We start from the raw sequence: 22,464 nt of genomic DNA on the forward strand, positions 1-22,464 counted from the left end.
GTCGAGAGGCAAAGAGATCCGGTCTCGACCCTTCACCGCCGCGGAGCTTGATGTCCTCGTGGACGGTGTACTCCGCAACTATGGACGCCTCTACGGCGCACCAGGACGGGTGGTAAGTGCAGTGTGGGACATGTTGGTGTGCGTGAGGGGGCCAAATAATGTGGCATATTCCTATCTTAGCTGTGTAGTGTGGGCTAGACATATGTTCCTGATTGTGCATGGCTGCTGACAGTTACGTCTTGCCCCTATGTGTGTAACAGGCCACCTGTCCACTGACTTAAACCCTTTTGTCTCCCATCATGGTAGGTCAAGCTGCACCTTCGCAAGGACCTGTGGAGGAGCATAGCACGGGAAGTACGGGCATTGGGGGTGTGCAACAGACGACATACACACTGCCACAAACGCTGGGACGACATTTCCAGGCTAAGCAAGATTGTAGCGGACGTAACACTGGGCCTGATTCCAAGGACGCCCCGTCTGGCCCGACGCTCCATGACCCCTCTCATGCACCGTATCATTGCAGTGACGCATCCTGAACTGGCCGAACGTCTGAGTGCCGATCAACAGCAAACTAGCGGTGAGCAAACTGTCTGTGTAGGAAACCTGTGAGTGCTATGCATGTATTGGTGCACAGACACACTATTGAGTTCCGTGTTGCGTATGTATGTCTGTGATGCCATTTTGGTCCCATTGGGTGGTTCTCATTTGACATCCAGGTCCGCCATGTTGACACGCCACTTGCTTAGTAGTTGAGTGTTGAAGCACATCCCCTAGTGGTCCATGGCCCCATGGCAGATAATGTGAGGATGACTGGTAGAGGTGGGCCATGTGCAGGATGAGGGCTACAAAATCTTTGTCAGCTATGTAATTTGGCAATCCTGTTCCTTCTGTACGTCAGTCTGCCCATGACTCACACATCTTTTATGTGCATTTCAGGTATGACAGAGGACACTCAGCCACAGACGGTGGAGAGTAGTCGAGGAAATGAGTCCGGCTCAGACTTCGCACACACGCAGACTGACACAGAGGAGGCCAGCGCCGGAGAGGGGGACAGGACCGTCCCTGAGGACTCGCATGTGGAGACACCATCGTCCTCCTCGTCGGACACTCTTGGTGAGCCTGCACTGTTGTCACAGACTGGGAGTGGGCACTCATCACCTTCTGTCGGAAGACAGCACACAGGGCCCACACTTCCACAAACTGCACCATGTACTGTTCGTGGCCGGAGGAGTAGGGGGAGCAGAGTGGCGTTCGGTGCAGGCACCGCTGCCCCTGCCACGGTGAGCCAAAATGCACTGTGTGCTGAGGCCGTTGATCTGCTGCGACAGCTGTGTGTGGGGCAGACCAATATGACAAATGCTTTCCAGGACCATGATAGGAAGTTGGGGCAGGTGGTGGCTTTCATGGAAGGGATGCATGGCGATCTTGCAGGTCTACACAGGACAGTGCAGTCATTGGCAAGCAGTGTGTCGTCTGCAATAGTACAGTCGCATGAACAGGGTGCTACTTCGGTTTCCCCATCTACACCACTGGATGTCTCAGGGGGTAGTGATTATTCTGAGCAGGACTCAAATACAGGTTATTGCACTAGAAGCAGCGTCAGACAGCACGTCAGGGCACGCAGGGCACAGACCCCATCCCCTAGATCAGCTAAATCTGTTCAATTAGACGACGTCAGATACACTGGAGTACACACACAGGATCCGCAAGTGTTGTTGGGGGACATGCCTTCAGGAGCTACACAGGCATTCAACACAAAAGGTACTCCCAAGGCAAGGGATACTCACATGTCCATGGACTGTACCTTGGACAAGGCCAGTCAGAAGACAAAGGCACCTAGTAGGAGCAGGGAGACTCCCAAGGGCAGGCCCACAGCAGAGGAAAGGGACACTCCCAGGGACAGTGACAAGACAAAGGCACCTACTAAGAGCAGGGAGACTCCCAAGGGCAGGCCCACAGCAGAGGAAAGGGACACTCCCAGGGACAGTGACAAGACAAAGGCACCTACTAAGAGCAGGGAGACTCCCAAGGGCAGGCCCACAGCAGAGGAAAGGGACACTCCCAGGGACAGTGACAAGACAAAGGCACCTACTAAGAGCAGGGAGACTCCCAAGGGCAGGCCCACAGCAGAGGAAAGGGACACTCCCAGGGACAGTGACAAGACAAAGGCACCTACTAAGAGCAGGGAGACTCCCAAGGGCAGGCCCATAGCAGAGGAAAGGGACACTCCCAGGGACAGTGACAAGACAAAGGCACCTACTAAGAGCAGGGAGACTCCCAAGGGCAGGCCCACAGCAGAGGAAAGGGACACTCCCAGGGACAGTGACAAGACAAAGGCACCTACTAAGAGCAGGGAGACTCCCAAGGGCAGGCCCACAGCAAAGCAAGGTCCATCTCCCAAGGGCAGGGACACACACAGAGAGCAGGTGTCTACTGGAGACAGGTGCACCACAGACGACAAGTCTGCTGGCAGGAACAGGGCGGCGACCAGGGCACAGGCTACATCCAGAGACAACACTCCACCTAAGGATAAGGCACATCCTACGGACAAGGCATCTAGCATGGACAATGGCGCAATCAAGGACAGGCATACTTCACCCCTGGCTGCACTGAGGCTGATGTTTTCTACTAAACGCCAAACTGATGTCTCCGCCGCGGAGTCCCCCCATACCTCCACTCCCATCCAGGCCAGTCAGAAGCAGAGGAGGGTGTCCCCTGTTGTTGCATCCCCCATTACACATGATTCCGAGTCCAGGCGGCAGGCACAGAGCAAACGACAAGCAGGCTCCAGCACGTCCCCAGATACCAGATCCCCGGCAGCAGATACTCCACCTATGGTGGGTGGTGATTGTTTGGCGTCCCCACCACTTGGCAGTCCTGTCCTGTCCAGGGTGCACTCACACATCCCTAAGAAACGCAGACACACACCATTGACACCTGCCAACCCCGATTTGGCTCTAGGTCAGCTATCCCCAGCTCCCAGGCCCACCCTGCCTCCAGGCCCATACAGCCCTGTGGCTCATCATTTCAGTTGTCACAGTGGCGCTGGTGCAGTTGACTCTCATGTATCAGATGGTGGCACAGTGTCAGTTGTGCCCTCTCCTGTTGCAGGTCCTGGCAGTGTTTCTGGGTCTATGGCTCACGTGTCAGTTAGGAGATCTGTGGCTGTGTTGCACACTCCTGTTTCTGGTGCTGGCAGTCTGTCTGGGTCAGTGGCTCACGTGTCAGTGACTACATCTGTGGCTGTGTCTCACACTCCTGTTGCTGGTGCTGCCAGTGTGTCTGGGTCCGTGGCCCATGTGTGTGTCACTCGGGCTGTGGCTGTGTCTCACACTCCTGTTGCTGGTGCTGGTGCTGCCAGTGTGTCTGGGTCCGTGGCCCATGTGTGTGTCACTCGGGCTGTGGCTGTGTCTCACACTCCTGTTGCTGGTGCTGCCAGTGTGTCTGGGTCCGTGGCCCATGTGTGTGTCACTCGGGCTGTGGCTGTGTCTCACACTCCTGTTGCTGGTGCTGCCAGTGTGTCTGGGTCCGTGGCCCATGTGTGTGTCACTCGGGCTGTGGCTGTGTCTCACACTCCTGTTGCTGGTGCTGCCAGTGTGTCCGAGGCAGGTAGTCCCCCTGATTCTGTGATGTGAGGTGCTGAACACTTCACTCAAATGTTATTTCACATGGTGTGTCCATTGAGAACTGCGTGGCACTCTTGTGGTTCCTGTGACGGGTTGGTAGGGACACGTACTTGTGCAGCCTATGATGTACCTGCTCTGTACTCTACATTGCCCTGTTGATGCTCTGATACTGCATACTGCCCTCTCGTTACCTGCCTATGATGTACCTGCTCTGTACTGCGCATTGCCCTGTTGATGCTCTGATACTGCATTCTGCCCTCTCGTTACCTGCCTATGATGTACCTGCTCTGTACTGCGCATTGCCCTGTTGATGCTCTGATACTGCATTCTGCCCTCTCGTTACCTGCCTATGATGTACCTGCTCTGTACTGCGCATTGCCCTGTTGATGCTCTGATACTGCATACTGCCCTCTCGTTACCTGCCTATGATGTACCTGCTCTGTACTCTACATTGCCCTGTTGATGCTCTGATACTGCATTCTGCCCTCTCGTTACCTGCCTATGATGTACCTGCTCTGTACTGTGCATTGCCCTGTTGATGCTCTGATACTGCATACTGCCCTCTCGTTACCTGCCTATGATGTACCTGCTCTGTACTCTACATTGCCCTGTTGATGCTCTGATACTGCATACTGCCCTCTCGTTACCTGCCTATGATGTACCTGCTCTGTACTCTACATTGCCCTGTTGATGCTCTGATACTGCATTCTGCACTCTCACGTGCTGCCTCTGATGGAGCTGTTCTGTGCAATGGACTGTTGATGCACTTGGCCCCTCTCACGTGCTGCCTCTGATGGAGCTGTTCTGTGCAATGGACTGTTGATGCACTTGGCCCCTCTCACGTGCTGCCTCTGATGGACCTGCTCTGTGCAATGGACTGTTGATGCACTTGGCCCCTCTCACGTGCTGCCTCTGATGGAGCTGTTCTGTGCAATGGACTGTTGATGCACTTGGCCCCTCTCACGTGCTGCCTCTGATGGAGCTGTTCTGTGCAATGGACTGTTGATGCACTTAGCCCCTCTCACGTGCTGCCTCTGATGGACCTGCTCTGTACTCTACAATGCTCTGTTGATGGTCTGATACTGCATACTGCCCTCTCGTTACCTGCCTATGATGTACCTGCTCTGTACTGCGCATTGCCCTGTTGATGCTCTGATACTGCATACTGCCCTCTCGTTACCTGCCTATGATGTACCTGCTCTGTACTCTACAATGCCCTGTTGATGCTCTGATACTGCATTCTGCCCTCTCGTTACCTGCCTATGATGTACCTGCTCTGTACTCTACAATGCCCTGTTGATGCTCTGATACTGCATTCTGCCCTCTCGTTACCTGCCTATGATGTCGCTGCTCTGGTGCCCACTTTGCCCATGCTCACGCATACACTGTGATTATACCCCTATTTTGTACAATAAAGGTAGTCTATCAAGTCTCGTGGTCTGTCGTTGTCATTCCTGCTTGCGTACTACAAATGTGTATTCGTATATGCTTCTCATCAGTGGTTTCGGTAACATGACACTCCCCCTCCCTACGTCACGTCCCTTGCTGGTATTCCCCTCCAGACAGCCAATGGTTTGTGCCTTACCTGCGTCGTCGTCCATAGTGGGCCATGACTAGGACGTGGTGGATCGCGAAGAGCATCGGGAAAGCGTGTAGCGCTGGGTCCATGGTGGTGGTCAGCTTGCGGTGGGTATCTCTGCTATGTCACCTATGTTCGCTGTGTGGATTCCGCCGTGTTCAGACAGGTTGTTTTTCCGCTGTGGTTTTATGTGGAGTTTCCGCCATCTTGATTTGGGGGACGGTCTTAGACGTCAGTACGTACGGCGGGGCCTCCGGAAGTGTTCCGTCCGCCACGTGGTCGTGTGTAGTTCGGCGGCGGTGCGTCCTTTTCCGTCGCGGACGGAAACTTGACACGTTTTCCTATCCTGATATGGCGGACGGAGTATCCGCGGCTGGCGGACACGGAAAAGGCTTTTTCCGCCTACTCCAGGGCCGCGGTGGCTCTTCCGTCCGCCATCCTAATGAGCCCCTTGATGTCTTGGCCTCCAAAGCATGGAACGCCATGTCTAATGACCTGAGAGTGTTGTCCACAGAGTCCCTCTTTAGGAAAAGACTGATAACCTGGATATTTAACCTGACAGACACCTATGTGTTGAATGTAATCTAGCACCTCCTCACAGTACCCGCACTATCTTCTACAGTGCCAGGATGCTCCTTTCGGAGCGATAGTTCACGCTTTACAAATGTCATATAACATAACATAACTAAACGGTGCAGAATGCAAGGGCCCCCCTTTAATGGAGCAAATAGAGCATATGGGGGTAACCGGGGGGGGGAGTACCCCCACGGTAAACGGGCCCCCTGCGCATGCACACTCCTACGGTTGGGCGTGGCTAATTGATAAGGATCTGACAGCGACCTTGCTGTAGGCCCAAATAGGATGCGCAGAAAAGTAATTAATGTATGATTATGATTCAGATATTAGATCCGGGTAGGAAATACCTTGTACTAGAAGTATGTCATACTACGTTTTCTGCGTAAGAATTTGTAAATATTGTTTGTTTCAATTTTTATTTGATTTTATGTTTTAATAAATACGGCCGGGGGTTGTACAGTAGTCCCTGGCCTTGCCGCAAGTATGGCGCGCACCGGCCCCCCTTCCCCGCCTGCTCTCCGTGGTGGGACGCGCCCCATCGCCTCATTATGACGCATTGGGAGCGCCTCTTCACGGATTGGCCAAAAGGGCTCCAGAGTGGCCCGGAAGCCATTGAATCACTTCCGGGTCACTAGGGGAGCAGAGGTCAGGCCGGTTAGAACCGACCTAGTCAGTAAAGGGGTTTAAAAAGACCGCGTAGCACGGGAGTCGGCCTCTTTTACCAGCGCTCCCCGGTCTGCCCCACCCAGCCTCTAGGAGGCTATAATCTTTTTCCCCACCCACCATCCCCTAAGGCAGATATTGCTTATTGTGTTATGAAGGTTGTTCATATGTGTTCCCAAGGTAAATGGATGACGTGTGTTTCGTACGATTATTTTTGTTCCTTAGAACTTTTTCCCATTTACAGGTCATCAATCGTTGTATTTATTGCTATTCCTTGGTCAGGCGGTAAGGTCATGATTGGTGAGCAGTGAATTAGTAATTAATGTATGATTATGATTCAGATGTTAGATTCGGATAGGAAATACCTTGTCCTAGAAGTATGTTAAGGTTAGCCATCTGATATAAAATGTGTAAATATTGTTTATTTCAATTTTTATTTGATTTTATGTTTTAATAAATACGGCCGGGGGTTGTACGACCCCCGCCTCCAAAGAAATCCCTCACATGTCCATCTTAAATAAATGTTGGTTAAACACAAGGCGGGGGAGGGGGATGTTCAGTAGTCCCTGGCCATACACATGCACGCACACACACACACATGTTCTCGTACATAAACCAACTCTCAATCATAAGCACACACACAATGTACATGTAAGGCCATTTTACTTACAAAAGCTGCCACCAAAGGTCCAGCTAAGCCAAAGGTTCAGTGCTCAATTTTTTATTACACTAATAGTGAATAATATAATATTATTCACTATTAGTGTAATGAAAAATTGGCAGAAAATATGGAATGCAGAGCTGCTGCTGTGCTCTTGGCACTGATTTTGCTACCTATGAGGGCAGGGGTCGCAAAGGCAGGGCCAGAGGTTGCAAGAGGCAAGCCAAGAGCAGCAGCTGCGACCACTGATGACCCTGAGGACATCCATGCACTGAATTAGTCTCTTTCCTTACACTGTAGTGACAGACCACAACACATGTATCCCCAAGAACAAGTATTGTTTACCTCCAGACAGCTATATCTCCCCATGTGATTTCTAATGATTCCCATGTCTCTCAATGTTTCTCTGAAAAGTCTTAATGGCTTCCAAAACATCATCAGGTGCTTTGTACAGTTGCCATGGAAGCACCATTATCAAGCAGCTGTGCGATGTAAACTCTATACAGAACTCCAATGGACATCTCCAATGTCTTATTGTCTGACCAGCGTCCCAGTTCTCTTCAGATCAGCTCGATGGATGCATGCAATTTTCAATGTATGCCGGTTGTGGCAGGTGGTAAGCACCAGCACTCCTTTTTGTGACCAGGGACTTTTCATCACCACTTTTACTCCGAGCAAGAGAAAGAAAGACATAGAAGGGAGAAATAAGAGGAAAGAGAAAGATAGGAAAAAATAGAATGAAAAAAAACCTGCAGGGATGCGATAAAAAGATAGTACAGGAAGGTGGAAGAAAGATTCAGGAGGCAGAATCAAAGTGAGGCAGCTTTGGTAATCAGGCATTCTGCTGTGGTGTGGGCGGCAGACTCCTAAGAAAAACAGGCGGACCCACATTTAATGTTTAAAAAACAAATAAAACCATGAAGAAAAGTCAGCCGAGAAGAAGCTCGAAGCAACTGTTCATTTTTATTGGGAACTTGAAGATGCAGCATGCGAATAAACAGTAATTGATAACATACATCAACACCAAGAAAAAAGCATAGCCATTTAAAAGAAAAAATGATACGATTGGGGGGTGAATAAGAAACGTTTTCGTTTTTTGCCCTCTGCGAAGGTTGCAACGTTCCCTGGTTTTCATTTATCAGCTCTACGATATTTCCTCAGCCCAAGATATTTTCACATTAACTGAAACCATCTCAGCCAAGCAAGGCTCTTGGAGTGCAAGTCATACTAGTTGCATATTTGTGGCATAAGTACATGTTGGAAAATGTATGCAAGATTTTCCTCTGCACATTTACATTTTACTGAGCCTTTCCATGCAGTGTGACATTTCAGCAGCAAAGAACGTGTAGCCCCTAATTATGAGTGCCACAAAGGGGTTGGTGATAATTATTACCTCAGATAAAATCTAATACCCCGTGGTTCGCTATGTATTGAGTGCATTAATGATTACACAATGGTTCCTCCTCCAGGGGAAAGAAACACTACACAATTTATTGCAGACTAAATCAATACCTGCAATGAATTCTCCCAAACAAAACGGTCCACATCAAGCAGGTTTTTGGGCATTCCTTACCGAAATATGCACGTCCCAGGTTTGGAAGGCCCCTTTTCACCCACTAAATTTCTGCACATTTATCTGACTAAATTTAACAAAAAGTAACATCATACACCCGTAGATATGATCCAATGGGCCACATAGAATTTCTAGAAGATTAAATTGCTATTCTGCTGAGAACAATGCCTCACCGTGCATTAACCAAAGCTCTTTTGCACTAAAATGTCTACCATTGGGGAACAGAATTACACGAGGGATAAAAATTACAGGCGCCCTATGGATTCTGAAGACAGGAGCCTCGTGATACAATCTCGCCATATCTAGCGGGACGAACTGGCCCTTGGGATGTATGGCATTACAGCGCATGCTTTTACCACGCATGCTGTTACAACGCAAGTATTACAACGAAAACCTTTACAACGCATTACACTTGGGGGTGCTGGATAGTGAATAGTTTAATTTACTATTCCAACTCCAGTCCCTGTGGACTCTAGGGAAGGTGTTGGATAGTAAATTAAAACTATTCCCTATCCTAGAGCGCCCCCCAGTGTAATGCGTTGTAAAGGTTTTCGTTGTAATACTTGCGTTGTAACAGCACTGCGTGGTAAAAGTTTTGTTGTAAAGGATGTTTCCCGGCCCTTGAGGGCACCGGGCGTTTCCCTGAGGGTTTAGTGATCACACCCAACAAAGGTTAAACTTTCCACACTGGTTACAGCTTTAGCTACTTTTAATGCCCACCCAGTTGTGGCCATATTTTAGGTGGTAGCTATTTATCATTATCACTGGACAATGCTTTATATAGTAGTTGGCAATAGTGATGTTTTTCCTTGCTTGAAAAGTGTTTACTACAGGAATTCCGGCTGATCTGAAACTGCATAATAAAGCTTTGTGGACCCTGTGGTATTATAATTACCAATCAGCGGTCGAAGTGCATTAAAAAAAGGATGGGAACTATGATGCTGCATGCAATGGGGGTGAGCCAGTGAGCCCAGGGGCGGGGTAAAATGTGTAGCTGAAAAAAACTAGGACCCAGATTCTGAACACTGTCACGCAATGCAGAGCAGCCTCCTAAGAGGCTGCGCTGCATGATAGGGAGGGAGCAAGAGAGCACCATATTGACAGAGAAATGTCACTCTCCATCCCTCTCCCTAGCGCCGGAGCTGATTTCAGCTGTTGTGCATCAAGCTCACTACTTAGCACCGAGGCGCTAGGCTGTGTGCCTGAGTCTAGCATAGGTTACTATGCCTAGACATATCCAAAAGCATTTCCTACCGTGTATGTGTACTGCACAGTGCAGCACTCATGCAAAGTCAGAAAGGCACGGAGAAGTGTAAACAGTTCTTTGTATAACGCCTGCTTTTCAGTGGCATTAATTTTTGGTGTTAAACGCTTTTCACTAATGTTAGTGAATCGGGTTTGGCATAAAAAAACATGGGTGGTTGCATGGGAACGCCCATTCTCCACCCATGTAACACCCTCTTAACACAAAGCTATGCAGAACAGCATTTTGCGCTGCTTTGCGTTACTTTTCCATACAAACCAACGCATTTGCAAATCCCTAAATGGGTTTAACATCTGGTTAGTGTTAAAAAAGTAACGCTAAACCTTTCAGAATAAATATTCTGTCTATTTTTTTTGTTTTGGCCTTTCAACTTCAGGGACCTACTTTTAAAAAAAGGTGCAGCTTAAATGGAGAATAATTAAAATAGTCAAGTTAATCAGTGGGAAATGCACTACAGTGCATTATGAAACATATATTAGGTAATACACTGCAGAGGTGAATGTGTAACCAAAAAGCCACAGATTTAAACCTTGGTTGGTGCAGTGGGGAATAGTTACTTGTGTAATTTTAGTGCTAAGAGGTCCCATCCTGTGACAGAATGCACGGTGAATATGTAAGTCAATATTTTAAACTTGCATTACACACAACATAATCTAGAATGCTACAAAACAGCTAAAGATAAAATGGTGCTCCAAAAATATAGATTTTAGTAATGGCCAGACTGTATGTAAAACATTTAAAAAATATATATCTGTCCCTTAAAAGCTGGCGCTTCACAACTCAACTAGTAACTCCGTGGCACTGCCAGTCAAAAAGAATACATCTGTCATCACAAAGCTTCAAGTCAATCCCACAATTAAAGTCAGTGCCGGCTCCCAAGCCCCCTGTACATTTGCAGATTAGCCAGTTGAGCACATTTGCATTTCTTTCAGGCAAGCAGGCACCCTGCCAAGAAGGGTTCTTGATTGTTTAGTTGTCTGCCTCTCTTGGTTTCACAGCACAGGAGACTCCCTGAATGACACTTCAGCTGAAGCATTTAAACTATTGTAATTAACTGTCCCGGGACACGTGCCATTTCAGAAAAAATAGGGGAAAGATTTTTCATAAATTAAGAAAGTATGGGCATGTGGTGATTCTCTGATCCCGCCTACTTTGACCTCTGTTACCAATTATAAATTCTACATATAGTGACTCATAAGGTGGCTTGTTGTACTGCGTTGCGCTACAATCCCAAAAATAGGTCCCTTACTGTGCTGTTCTCCGATGGCTGTTACCCAGTAAAGCTTTGCGGAAATTACAGAGAAGTGCGGCAGTACTTAGGGCAATTAATGACTACAGTAAAGCTGTAACATTGGCTATACCTGGTTCTGCTGCTTGCTAAAGAAGGGATTGGTCTTCTCTTTCTTTACTATAAGGAAAGGTCTGTTTAGCCTGAGAGCGTCCCCTAGGGGGGAGACAACTCGCTGCACTTGGAGCCACCCAAACCTGGTGCACACTCTATCTTGTATTGATAGCGAATGTGCCCGCCTTTTGCGACGTAGCATATTTGTGAGATAAATCCAGTAGACGCACGGTCTAGTTTTATTCTACATTCTCCAGTGTTGCGGGACCAGAACCAGTCCTGGTCATACACGATCAGCTTCATCTCCAGATAACTAAAGAGGTTAACCGTACCAAAGTGCATTGTGTAATACCATCGGGGGTTGTTATTGTTGTCAATTGTTGGGGTACGTTGGTAGCCATATTTACTTGTTACCGATACGACAACATAGGCATCAGAATGACCATTCCAAAGCCAATTACTGTCTCCACGGAGACCATTCCCCTCTCTAACATACACGGTTAGCTCTCCCACACCTTTTTTCGATGGACAGCACTCGCTGTTCATGAAGCTGCTGCTTGGACAGCTGCAGGTGCACTGGCGGCCTTGTCGTGTGACACGACTTCCTCGAGGACAACTGGGGCATTTATCCCTAGTTTGTTTTTCTAGAATGTACTCTGAGATGGCTGCTTTGAGGTTTTCCCTGACTGGACCTTGGGAGCACATAACCAGGTGTAGGGACTCCAGGGTGTATTCTACCACATCTGGGCTCCCTTTCAAACTTGTGATCCACCTCTGTATACTTTTCTTCCGGTTGCCGCCATTTTGATTTGGAAACAAGAGGTCCGCGTTCTTATCCATACTGCCACCAATCACTTCAGAATACCTCTCGCTGAACTTCTCTGAAAATGTGTTCTTGTGAAACTGACTCCTGGCTTTAGACTGGCAGCTTGACACACTGCTGCTTATTCCCAAACTAATCATGCCAGCCGTGCTGGCACTGACCTCTGCATTCAGGCAGTCTTTAACGTCACTTTTCGTGACTCCACCTAAGGTCACGTCGCACGTCTTGATTGCAGTCACATCCTTGATTCTTCCTCCCAAGGTCACCTGCCTGATGTAATGAGTCCCGTAGACGTCTATCAGCTGACGGAAGGCAGCCTTTGTGTAAGAGTTGTACTTGCTCGGCAGAGATTTCAGCATTTTGTTAAAGTTATCTGTGACATCAGGGCAACTTTTTATCCCGTACCTAGAACAAACAGAGAATGGTTTTAATATATGCAGAGGTTTGGATGTGTAGCAGCATTGAAGTCCTTCCTGATCAGAGCTTATGAACCAACCCATTGAATATAAAGCCTTTCATACCTACTGGCACCATCAGTTGGGGGCGACCTTTATAATATATGTCGCCCTTGAACTCACGTACTCCAAGACTTGGGAATATGTTTTTGTTTTATAGAAGGCAACCATGAAAAACAGTTTTTTTTCCTGAACTAGTATCTCCAGCATTTCACAATGCCACGAACGCTGTGAGTGGAATATAAGCAACTGGGCTAGTGTGGCAACCAGTGCGTATTTTGTGTCGGTGGCTACTCGTGGTGCACATCAGAGCTCAGTATTGGGCTGGGGATTATTTTATATCATCATGCTTCGATCCAGAATAAGAGAAAGAAAGACAGACGAGACCTCCCTCCTTCCCTGAAAAGGCCAACAGTATTCAAAACATTGTAATGTACATCTCAACTGCAATCGTACTCATGTGAAATTAACCCAAATACTCTGGGCTCAGCTTTTTGCTCTGTCCTACAGATGCAGAGGCTGCCCATCTTACCTTCCTTCCATGAGCCATAACAAGTGCACACACCACAATATGGATCTACTCTCAACTCACCTGTAATTTGTGCACAACACTTCTTGGCTTATGTAGCTGTACCTCGCAGAACTCGACCTCTTCTCTGCAAATTGAGACAAGCGAGAATGGGAGCCTCCTACTGCAATTGATAGAACGCTAGTCGAGAGGCCAACTTTCCAGTTATTGTTAATGGCTTCCTTTTGTGATAGTTTTAGGGAAGTGCTCGACTCATGAAGTTTGGATGTCGCTTTCATGCTGTGCCTCGTGAGGATGCGCCAGTCAACAACTTGCTTGGGTATCTTCTGGTATCTGTTGTCTTGCAGGTGGTTCCTGCACAGTTTACAGCCTGCGCTTCTGTCCCCTGTGTCCTCCATTTTAATAACATAGGCTCCCTTCCTTTCCAGTTTGGTGACGTCAAACCCTTCTCCACCTAGATTGTGCCCAGGCACAAAGGGAGCAGTTTCACATTCCTTAGTATTTCCAGGCCGGCAGCCGGCCTCCACCCCAGACAACTTAGGAGATGTCAGGAAGAGCATCCAGCAACACAACAGCAATCCAAAATGGCTTCTCATGGTGAAAACAGTGCAGAGCGTTGCCTCTCTGGGAGGAGCTTCGAGCTTCAGCAGAGTGCTCCGTATGTCTCCTGTTGGTGCACATAGAAATGTACTGTTAGAAATCATGGCCACATTAGAAAAGATATCTATATTTATAAGCAGAAAGACACATGTACAATTTCACTAAAATTCCAAGAATAATGGTGCAGTCATTAGGTCTGGCTTGCACTTTGAGTACTGTCTAAAACATTCAACATACTGCTGCAGCAGAAAACAAAGCAAACATTAAATGTATTGTAATGGCAGCACTCCTTGGGAAGTGGAACATTACACCAAACAGCTAACAGTGTGAGATATGATGGCGGTGCTAGTGCTTAAATTGGGAAACAGCAAGTGTAGCTGCCAAAGTTTTGCTCAGAAGCGTGTGGCTGGCACTACAGAATGTTGGGGACGTCAAAAACGTAGGCAAGAGGGGTTTGGGGCAGCCAAGCCGCGAGGTCTGCCCCCCGGGTAGATTTTTTTTGGGGGGGAAGAGGGGCGAGTGCGAGAACGGCTATTTCGCTGCTTTGGGCTGCCTGGGAGTAGCCCAAAGGCAGTCCAATTTTAGAATTGTAGCCCAAGGGTTTTATAAGGGGTCCTCGTGCTTCCCAGGCCACCATTTTAGGTAAGAGTGACCTGGTGGCTGGGAGCGTGGTAGCTAGGGTTTTTTCTTTGTCATGGGTTTGCGTTTTTGTGGGAGGTTTACTGTCTGAAGCATATTTGGTAGGGAGGCTTTGTTTGGGACAGGTGCACAGGGGGATGTTATGTAAGTTGTCGCTTGGAACAGGTGCGGGCGGAGTTGTTTTTGACGTTGGCCAAGTTTGGCTGGAGTTCGGTACTTTATCGTTAGGTTTGGGGAGTTGGGGAATGGGAGCGGGGAAAGGTTAAGCAGTTTGGAAGTTACATTAGAGAGTAGTTAGTTACAGTTGCAAGAAGTATGCAAATAGGACGGTAGGTCTTGGGAGGTTTGGAGTTATGATGTAGGTGATAAAATTGTGTATTGTGTAATGTATTTGAAGTTATGGATTGTATATTGCAGGGTGGGGGATTTTTATCATGTGGGGATCGTAGGGGTGGGGGAGGAAAGGTAAAGGGGGTCAGGTAACTCGATGTTTAGAGAGGTTTTAGTTTGTAGGGCAGTTTGCCCGTTTTATTAAAGTGTGTTGTGCACCTGTTTCAATAAAGCGGCCTTTTACACACACAAATGGTGGTCGGTGTGCTTGCCCCCCCTTTCTCCCTCCCAACGTAGTCCAGATTCATGCCTCTTTCATCCACCACTGGGCACTCCCTCCTCCACTATATCTCAATTGTGCGGCTCTTTTGCATCCCATCTTTCTTCTTTTATCACTTTTTCTGTCTTCCTCTTCCTCGTTCTTTCCTCCTCTTGTGTTTTTTTCCCTTTTGCTCTCGGTTAAAAATGGGAGCTGGTTCCAAAAAATGAATGCCTGTGCGCTAGGGCAGCGCGACCGATGCTGCTGCTGACCTGGGGAGTGGGGGTGTATTTAGAAATAACGCAGGTTTAAAACACACCTGCTGCAGAGTTCCTTGTGTGCCCAACAGTTTTCAGGTATCAATAAAAATGTCAGCTAAATCTGGTGATTAATGTTCTTGCTGGCGAGAGATTGGAATTTTGTCTAATTTTCTTTCATGATACAGTAGTTCAGAAGGTTAGTTAATATGTCTGCTGCAGAAGAACGTGTACTAGGCAAATCAACAAACTGTATTTTTTGGGGATCGCTCAGGATGTCACTGTTTTTGTCTCAGACATAATTTTGTTACTTCTATTTTATAAGTTACAACCTGAATATAGCACAGTGGGCTTTGGACTGTCATCAAAGAGCTGCATGCATGGTATAGATTAGAATGTTATATTTTGTTCTGCAGTCTTTCATTAACCTAATGTTGCTGAAATGGGTTAATTTAGGTAGAAATACATTCTTATTAGTAAAGCCAAACACTTCAGTACAATTTAAATTTGAGTCTGTGCTTCTCCATAACGAAGCACTTAAAATAGTCTGCATTGTAGCATCAGTGACTTGTGACTCCTACGCCTTACAATCCTATTTTTCTTATGTAACATTTCCATAGACTGATTTACACACATATGATTCATTGTGCTGTAAAATGTGTGTGTGATGTAAAGTGCTCTGACATCCTACACTAGTATGAGTAACACGGAAAGCAAATTAACTACATGTTAGAGTGGGGCTCTGGAGAGATGAGGGGCACTGGTGAAGTGTGGTAGTGAGGGAATTTGTGGAGAAAGAGGTTTTTTGTGGGGGCTCCAACAAACATTGTCACACTTGGCAGCACTAGCGCTAAAGCCGACCTTGCCAGAGAGCCCCACGTGGAACTACTGCCTCAGATTAAGCACAGAGAGGAGCCAAAGGCCACACTATAGTATTCTACCAAAATACTGAGTAAAAAATGTTGAGATTCAGAAATATTGAGTTTTTAATATCGTGTTCCACAAATATCATGATGCAGGAATATCAATGACAAGAATATCGATTTTCTAAGGTAAGTAATATCAATGTCAAAAATATCTATGTTGTCAATATTGTTTACAATAGTATCTATGATTTTTTAACAGATTTTATTGATCCATTTTCAAAAACATCAGAGCAGTTCAAGAATGTCTAAGATAGCATTCATTATGTACTCGTTTAAAGACCTATCTAGCAATTACTCATCCGAGTTCTTCATAGTCGTAGATCATGTTGGCTCCATACCCCTTCTTTCCCCGCCTTCCCCCCCTGCGAGTCGCCAATGTGATGATTGTATCTTGGTTGCAGAGATGCAGCTATGAGGCACAGGGTCAGAGCTGATTTGCATATAGCCAGTGTCTAACCCAGGGTGGTGTGGAGTGCAAAAAAACGATGGATTTAGGCCCAGATCATTGTACTGGGGTGAATGTATGACATTGTTCTACATTCTGTCCATCAACTGTGTTTTTTGCAATTTTCACCCCGAGTGGGCTGGGTATGCTCAGACGTGAGTCCCAGGCTCTCCACACCACTGGAGTCAAGCTATCCAGGCTGATGAAGGCTGATAGCCAGAAACCGGTCCTTGGATGCTTGATTCCGGTCTGGGAAAGACATGGCTTGGTGGTTCGGACTGGACTGTTCCCATGAGGCACAGGGTCAGAGCTGATTTGCATATAGCCAGTGTCTAACCCAGGGTGGTGTGGAGTGCAAAAAAACGATGGATTTAGGCCCAGATCATTGTACTGGGGTGAATGTATGACATTGTTCTACATTCTGTCCATCAACTGTGTTTTTTGCAATTTTCACCCCGAGTGGGCTGGGTATGCTCAGACGTGAGTCACAGGCTCTCCACACCACTGGAGTCAAGCTATCCAGGCTGATGAAGGCTGATAGCCAGAAACCGGTCCTTGGATGCTTGATTCCGGTCTGGGAAAGACATGGCTTGGTAGTTCGGACTGGACTGTTCCCATGAGGCACAGGGTCAGATCTGATTTGCATATAGCCAGTGTCTAACCCAGGGTGGTGTGGAGTGCAAAAAAACGATGGATTTAGGCCCAGATCATTGTACTGGGGTGAATGTATGACATTGTTCTACATTCTGTCCATCAACTGTGTTTTTTGCAATTTTCACCCCGAGTGGGCTGGGTATGCTCAGACGTGAGTCCCAGGCTCTCCACACCACTGGAGTCAAGCTATCCAGGCTGATGAAGGCTGATAGCCAGAAACTGGTCCTTGGATGCTTGATTCCGGTCTGGGAAAGACATGGCTTGGTAGTTCGGACTGGACTGTTCCCATGAGGCACAGGGTCAGAGCTGATTTGCATATAGCCAGTGTCTAACCCAGGGTGGTGTGGAGTGCAAAAAAACGATGGATTTAGGCCCAGATCATTGTACTGGGGTGAATGTATGACATTGTTCTACATTCTGTCCATCAACTGTGTTTTTTGCTATGGCCAGTTTGGGCACATTCCTAGTACGTCAGCCCGCTAATATAATGTGTATGGCTGTGAGATCTGCTTGACATGATAATCATCTGGACAATATTGGTTCTTGCTGTGCTCCTATGTAAGGGAACAGGTCCTACAGATTTGCCCCCTCTTTGTCCTCCCGGACCCCCTCGACAAAAGTATCTATGTTGTTAATATCAATATTAAAAATATCTGTGTTGGTAATATCATTTACAAAAATATTGTTGTTAATAATATCATTGTTCAATTAATTTCATGTAGTTTAATATATGTTTTAATTGTATATGTTATAAAGTGTCTGTATAATTACTGTTAATTTTTTTTGTAAAATAGTTTACAAATTTTGTGTTGCTTTTTAATTTAATGAAATTATTTATTGTAATTTTTAGTGTCACAGCAAGCTGTGGGTTTTGTATGGTTATAGGGCGGAAAGTAATTTAATTGTAATTCATTTATAATAATTGTAATGTTCATTAATTATTTATTAGATAATTAAATATGTAAATTGTGTGATTAATAATTTTTTGGGTGCGGGTTGTGGGGTTTGTAGGGGTATAGGATGGGAACTAAATTCATTATAATTAATGAATAAATACATTTTTCATTATTATTGATAATTTAATTGATAATTAATTATGAACATTGTGTAATTAATTAATTTTTAAGTTATGTTTTAGGTACGGTCTTCGGAGTTTATAGGGGTATAGGATGGGAAGTATATTCATTTAAATTATTATTAATTAATAATGAATTCATTATTTAATTAGAGGAGTTGGCCTAACGGCTAGGGCGCTCGACCTCAGACCTGGGGAACTGGGTTCAAGTCTTGGTAATGACACTAAAACATCCTGTGATTCTGGGCAAATCACTTAAACTCCCCATGCCTAACAAAAATGAATGTGTGTCCTCATGTAATGTAACTGGTGCTACGTAAAGCGCTCTGATACCTGATTCGGGTCAAGTTCGCGCTATAAAAAACTCTTTAAAAAAATGATGAATAATTATGCAAATTGTGTAAATGATTAATTTTTTAAGTTATGTTTTAGGTGTGAGTTGTGGGGTTTATAGGGGGACAGGCTGGGAAGTAAATTAATTAATTGATCATTAATTATGTAAATTGTGCCATTAAGATTTTTAAAAATTATATGTCAGGTGTGGGCTGTCATTTTTTTAGGGTGACAGGATGGGAAGTTACTTAAGAAATAATGTATTGCTAATTAATTATTACTTTATAATTAATTATTTAATTGATAATGATGTTAATTGTGAACTTATCATATTTGTTAAGTTATCTGTTAGGTGTGTGTTGTTTAGTGTGTAGAGAAGTTATTTAAGTAACCATAACTAAAAAAATATAGAATTTGTTTTATTTTGTATTATTTCAAATGATAATTGTGTAATACCTTTTTATTACTATTACATTTTAATTGTTGGCTGTTATGTTTGTGTGAATAGTGTGCTTTTTTTAGTTCTATAAATATTATTTGTGTTAACTGATAATAATTTGTAAAAATTGTAATATGTATGTTATTTTTTTCATTTTTAAAATGTTTAGTTTTCACATTTAGAATTTTATGTTTTGGGGTTTTTAATAGAGCTGTTAAAATGTTATTTGTTTGAAATGAAGTACTCTCTCTGTACTGTACCAGTGAATGAAGTGGGAATAGAAAATGTTACCCTTGCTGAGACTAGCACTTTCCTTACTGTTGCACAGACTGGAGTGGGAATAGTGTATTTAACACCTTCTGAGTCTAACGCTGTCCCTACTGTTGCACTGACTGGTGTGGGAATAGTTAATTTAACCTTTCCTGTGTCCAACGCTTTCCCTACTGAGGAACCTTCCGAAGTGGGTATAGTAAATGTAACCCCTCCTGCGTCCAACACTTTCCTTACTGTTTCACCTACTGGAGTGGGAATAGTAACTTTCAACCCTCCAGAGTCCAACACTTTCCCTCCTGTTGCACCTGCTGGAGTGGAATATTAAATGTACGCCCTCCTTAGTCCAAAGCTTTCCCTACTGTTGCACACAATGGAGTGGGAATAGTACATTTTACCTCTCCTGAGTCCAAAGCTTTCTCTACTGCTGCACATAGTGAAGTGGGAATAGTAAATTTGACCCCTCCTGAGTCCTACTCTTTCCCTAATGTTGCACCTACTGAGTTGGAAATAGTAAACTAAACCCCTTCGGTGTCGAACGCTTTCCCTACTGTTTCACAAACTGGAGTGGTAAGAATATATTTAACCCCTCCTGAGTCTAATGCTTTTCCTAATATTGCACTGAAGTGTGTGGGAATAGTTAATTTAACCTTTCCTGAGTCCAACGCTTGCCCTAATGAGGTACCTACTGGAGTGGAAATTGTAAATTTAAGCCCCCTTGAGTCCAACGCTTTCCCTACTTTTGCACACACTGGAGCGGGTATAGTACGTTTTAACCCTCCTGAGTCCAGCACTGTCCCTACTGTTTAACCTACTGGAGTGGGAATAGTAAATGTAACCCTTCTTAGTCCAATGCTTTCCCTACTGTTGCACATGCCCCTTTTTACACCTCTCTGCAACACAGCCCCCTGGCGTGTTTGCAGAGGGGAAACTAATTCCCCTTTAATACTGGGGGTCCCTGGGGGCCAACCAGCCCACCAGGAACCTCTAGCATGTACCAGGGGGCTGCGTTGCAGGGAGGTGTAATGAGGCCACGCCCCTTTTTACACCTTTCTGCAATGGAGCCCCCTGGCGCATACTGAAGGTTCCTGGAGGGCTAGTTGACCCCCAGGGACCCCCAGTATTCAAGGGGAATTAGTTCCCCCTCTGCAAATGCGCCAGGGGTCGCGTTTGCAGAGAGGTGCAATGAGGGGGCATGGCCTCCTCCCCAATCCCGTTTTTAAAAAATTTACTTTTAAGAAGGGGGGCTGTGCAGCTCCCTTTCTTTTTCTTTTTTTTGGCCCTGGGGACCCCATTCCCCAGGGCCTGCCCCCAATTTTTAATAAAAAAATTAAAATAAATTGGGAAGGGGGCTGTGTGGCCCCCCTCCCAAGGCCGTAGTCTGCCCCGGGGACCCCATCCCCGAGGGCATAGGCCTTTTAAAAAAAAAAAAGATTATTAGGAGTGGGGCTGCCTTGCTTCTCTACTGTGGCCACTTTTGGCCCCGGGGACACCACCCCCCGGGGCCGGCCATTTTTTAATCTATTTGTATTTTTTGGGAGGGCCCCCTTGCCAATATCTTTCTACATGGGAAGCAGATAACATGCTGCTCCCCATGTAGAAAAGCAATCGGCTTTGGTTTTTGGAAGCGAGGTCAGGTTTCCTGCTCTCTCTTCCAAAAACCAAAGCACTTTGCTATGGTAGGGTGGGAGCCGCGTTTCTTTTTGTTTTCTTGTGCCTCGGTTCTACCGAGGCACAAGCTGGCTGCCAACACTTCCTGGTTTGGAGCGTTGACAGCCAATTAGCATAAAGCTCGTGCTCGGGAGGGTACGCGTACCGTACGCATACCGTACTTTGTCTATAGATATATCTATGATTTTACTTTTGATTTTCTCAGGAACTACTGAACGGATTTACACCATTTAACAAAAAACGTGATCTGCGAACGAAACTCTACCTTTTTGCCAAATGTGGTGTAATTCCGTTCAGCAGTTTGGGCTGTAGCCGTGTCTGAAGGACCCTATGGAAAATTGCATGGGGAAAACACGTTTTGGGACCCCCCTTTTTTCTAAGCCCCCACTTGACAAATCACCCCGAAACTTTCAGGATAGGAGCGAGCGCCCCATCTTCTTGCAGAATTTTGAGAAGATTCGTCGACAGGCGCCAAAGTTATTCCAAATAGAATGTTGAGGATTTCCTATGGAAACTAGGTCCTAACTATAACTAACTACTGGCCACCGCCAGTAGGTTATATATATATATATATATATATATATATATATATATATATATATATCCAGCTCAGTTTCCTGCAGGTTTGCGAACTTTAAAATAAACATCTTAGAGCTACCCCCGGAGTACGTGGTTTCTTTAGTCAAAGCCTGGTGGAAACTGTGAGCTGAATATATATATATATATATATATATATATATATATATATATATATATATATATATATATATATATATATATATATATATATATATATATATATATATATATATATATATATATATATATATATATATATATATATATACATATATATATATATATACATATACATATATATAGATATATACTGATTGCGATGCATTAGGTCAGAGCCATTACTAGCGTATCGTAATCAGCCGGTCAGATTCCTTTTCGCCACGGGGTGCAGGGATGAACTGCACCTCCAGTCGGACTGCAGGCTCTCATTGTAAAGAATTGAAGTGCGACCGAACAGTGTTTGTTGTATCCTAATTTGTCAGTGGGGACCGTCAACAGGAGGTCGCTTGGTCCCAGTACTGAAACGCCGTCAGGTGGACTTAAGTCCGCCCGACATCATAATTAGGGCCATAGTTGTTATATTTGTATATTTATAAAACATTAGAAAATTAAAATATAGGTTATAGTTTTTAGTTTTTTAAGTAGTTTTATATTATATGTGTGTATATAAATATACAAACATTCCTATATATGTGTTTGTTTAAAATTGTTTGCATGTATATATTTGTTTAAATATCACTTAAACATATTTAAATTGCATTATATGAATGCTATCTGTTAAAATATTTAATATATAGGCCTTCAATGCGATGTTGGGCAGACTTGTGTCCGCCCGACACCATTTCGGTGATGGAACCGCCTGACCATTGGTTGGCGGTTCCGCATACCGAATTAGG

General features: G+C 45.4%; 1 protein-coding gene across 1 annotated transcript in view; it reads right to left on the reverse strand.

Annotated features, from left to right (window-relative positions):
- Positions 1-9,263: 9,263 nt before the first annotated feature.
- LOC144766838 (perforin-1-like) overlaps positions 9,264-22,464 on the reverse strand; it is a 126,893-nt gene continuing 113,692 nt past the window's right edge. The window contains exons 2-3 of the mRNA XM_078650557.1: positions 13,155-13,758; positions 9,264-12,512 (exon numbers count right to left, since the gene is read on the reverse strand). Coding sequence (XP_078506683.1) covers positions 11,387-12,512; positions 13,155-13,687 — 1,659 coding nt within the window. The 5' untranslated portion in view covers positions 13,688-13,758 and the 3' untranslated portion in view covers positions 9,264-11,386. The remainder of the gene's footprint in view (positions 12,513-13,154; positions 13,759-22,464) is intronic.

This window comes from Lissotriton helveticus, chromosome 7 (assembly GCF_964261635.1).
Source record: "Lissotriton helveticus chromosome 7, aLisHel1.1, whole genome shotgun sequence".
Lineage (NCBI taxonomy): Eukaryota > Metazoa > Chordata > Amphibia > Caudata > Salamandridae > Lissotriton > Lissotriton helveticus.